General features: G+C 60.2%; 1 protein-coding gene across 1 annotated transcript in view; it reads right to left on the bottom strand.

Annotated features, from left to right (window-relative positions):
- BCL11B (B cell CLL/lymphoma 11B) overlaps positions 1-1,279 on the bottom strand; it is a 109,379-nt gene extending 108,100 nt beyond the window's left edge. Inside the window, exons 1-2 of the mRNA XM_011375260.1 lie at positions 1,210-1,279; positions 537-905 (exon numbers count right to left, since the gene is read on the bottom strand). Coding sequence (XP_011373562.1) covers positions 537-905; positions 1,210-1,279 — 439 coding nt within the window. The remainder of the gene's footprint in view (positions 1-536; positions 906-1,209) is intronic.
- Between the last annotated feature and the right edge of the window lie 957 nt (positions 1,280-2,236).

Genomic DNA, 2,236 nt, shown 5'->3' with positions numbered 1-2,236 from the left:
AAACTGAGGCCAGAGAGAGCAGAGAGAAAATGAGCACTCCCACTCAGCGGTGCCTTCCGGGGCCGGCCCACGCGCAGTCCCACAAGCTCACGACCCCAACGAAAGAGGTTTCACGGGCTCCATTTCACAGAGTGGGACACTGACTCAGCCAAGTCGTGAAGAACAGATTCCAACCCGAGACCATCTGGCTGCGAAGCCAGAGCTAAGCCGTGAACACCAGCAGAGCGAGGGCCGACCAGACTTCCAGATCCCCAAGCTGTCCTCTTGGCCCGTGCACCGGGCCCCCCTCGGAGTCCCAATGCCAAAGGCAAAGCAACCACCAGCCAGTCAGGCTGCCCTGAGCCCCAGGCCTGTCTCCTCTTCAGGGTCAACTCAGAAAGCACAAGCCCAGCCGGCGGCCCAGAGGCTGTCCTGGCCACCCCAGCACCGACACCCTCAGACTGAGGGCAAGCCCCCCGACACAGCCAGGGGCCAAGGCGGGCATGGGACCCACAAGGTGGCTTCCTCAGCGGCCAAGCGAGTGCAACGTTCCATACCTGCAATGTTCTCTTGCTTGGGGCAAATGCCTTTCGTGGGCGAGAGCAGGTGGTCATCTTCATCGGGGGTGACCTGGATCCCAATCTCCACGGGCTCGGACACTTTCCTGAGCTCGGAGCGTGAGGAGGGCGGCGGGCTGCCCTTGTCCAGGCCTTTGTCGTAGCAGGCGCCCAGGCTGCCACCACACTGCTTCTTCTTGTGCTCTATGAAAACCAGGATGTCCCCCAGGGGGAAGTTCATCTGACACTGTCCACAGGTGAGCAGGTCAGGGTCGGGGCCACCCACCAACAGCCCCAGGCCGCTGGGCTCCTCTATCTCCAGACCCTCGTCTTCTTCAAGGATGGCGGCCTCCACATGGTCAGCCTCTGCTGGAGAGAGAAGGGAGAGGGGGGAGGGGCAGAGAAGACAGAGATGGGCTTAGGCAATCACGAGCACCCATCGTTCGCTCCAACCCGTCCCCACCGAGAGGCGCCGGAGATCACCGAGTCCTCCCCACAACTCCTGGAGGCAGCTGGGGGGTGACCATGCCGCGTGTGACAGATGGGCACACCGCGGCTCCCGGGGGGCTGCGGCCTCAGGACTGCTGACCTCACTACTTTCTAGTTCATTCTCTGCCACGCCCCCCTCCGACGTGGCATAGTGCCACGCACACGTCCACAGGCACGGACGCACGTCCTGGTGTCACAGCCATCCCAGACGTGGCAATATCCGCTAGAGACGAGTCTCCCAGGCTTTGCGACATCTGACCGTCGCCTGGGGAGCCTGCACGCACAGACCCTTCCACGCCCAGGCTGCGCCCCAGACCAGCGACGCTGGGATGCAAACGGCAGGTTGTTGTTTCTCAAGCCTCCCAGGTGACCCCGACGGGCCGGCGAGGCTGACAAGCGTGAGCCACCTGCCGCGACCCCCACCGCCACCCCCCGACCCCGCCGCAACCTACTCGGTCTTGCCCGGCTTGCATTCCTCTACCTGAGACCTGGCCGCACACCAGACGAGAAAACAGAAACCCTGACGGCCATGAGAGGGCCGGGCCTTCCCAGAGAAAGACGCCCATGTGCTCAGAAAGCAACAAGTGAGTGTTGCTTCCAGAAGAAGTATGGAAAGGAGAAACAATGCAGGGGAGGGCACTGCGAGCCTGCAGGCGGGCGGGGAGCCACCTCTCCTGCCCGAGGACCAGCGCCTGGTCACACGTCCGCCGCTCCGTAGTTGTCCCAACACGCATCGCCTCCCCACTGTCCTTTTTTTGCTGGTCGGTTTGATTCTCACTCCCAGAAAAAGAAAAGGAAAAAAATTCTTCAGATGCCGAAAGCATTTCTTGGCAGATGACAAACCACACTTTCAATGGGCTGTACATTTTCACATTTCTCTAGCGGCCGATATACTTCCTTTTTGTGAGGCGCCTAGGACCCACATACTTGGAAGCTAATACATGCCTCAAAAAGCAGCAACCCCCTCAGGGGAGGACTGGAACACTCGGCAGCCAGCCGAAGAAAAGTGTCATAAATAAGAGAGGTGGACAATGAGGGTGCATCTCCCCTCAGGGTCAGAGCGAAGTCGAGTCGGAGCTTTTTGAGAGCAAATGTCAACAGCCGGGTACAGGGCTCGAGCGTCAGGGTCTTCAGAGGCCTGAACCCCGAGGAGGCAGGTAAATTTCAAGTGGCGTGATATTTAGGGAAGGATCACGAAAACCACAGAAGAA

This window comes from Pteropus vampyrus, unplaced genomic scaffold, assembly GCF_000151845.1.
Source record: "Pteropus vampyrus isolate Shadow unplaced genomic scaffold, Pvam_2.0 Scaffold268, whole genome shotgun sequence".
NCBI lineage: Eukaryota > Metazoa > Chordata > Mammalia > Chiroptera > Pteropodidae > Pteropus > Pteropus vampyrus.
The sequence above is the reverse complement of the archived record's forward strand: the minus strand, read 5'-3'. Positions and strand labels throughout refer to the sequence as shown.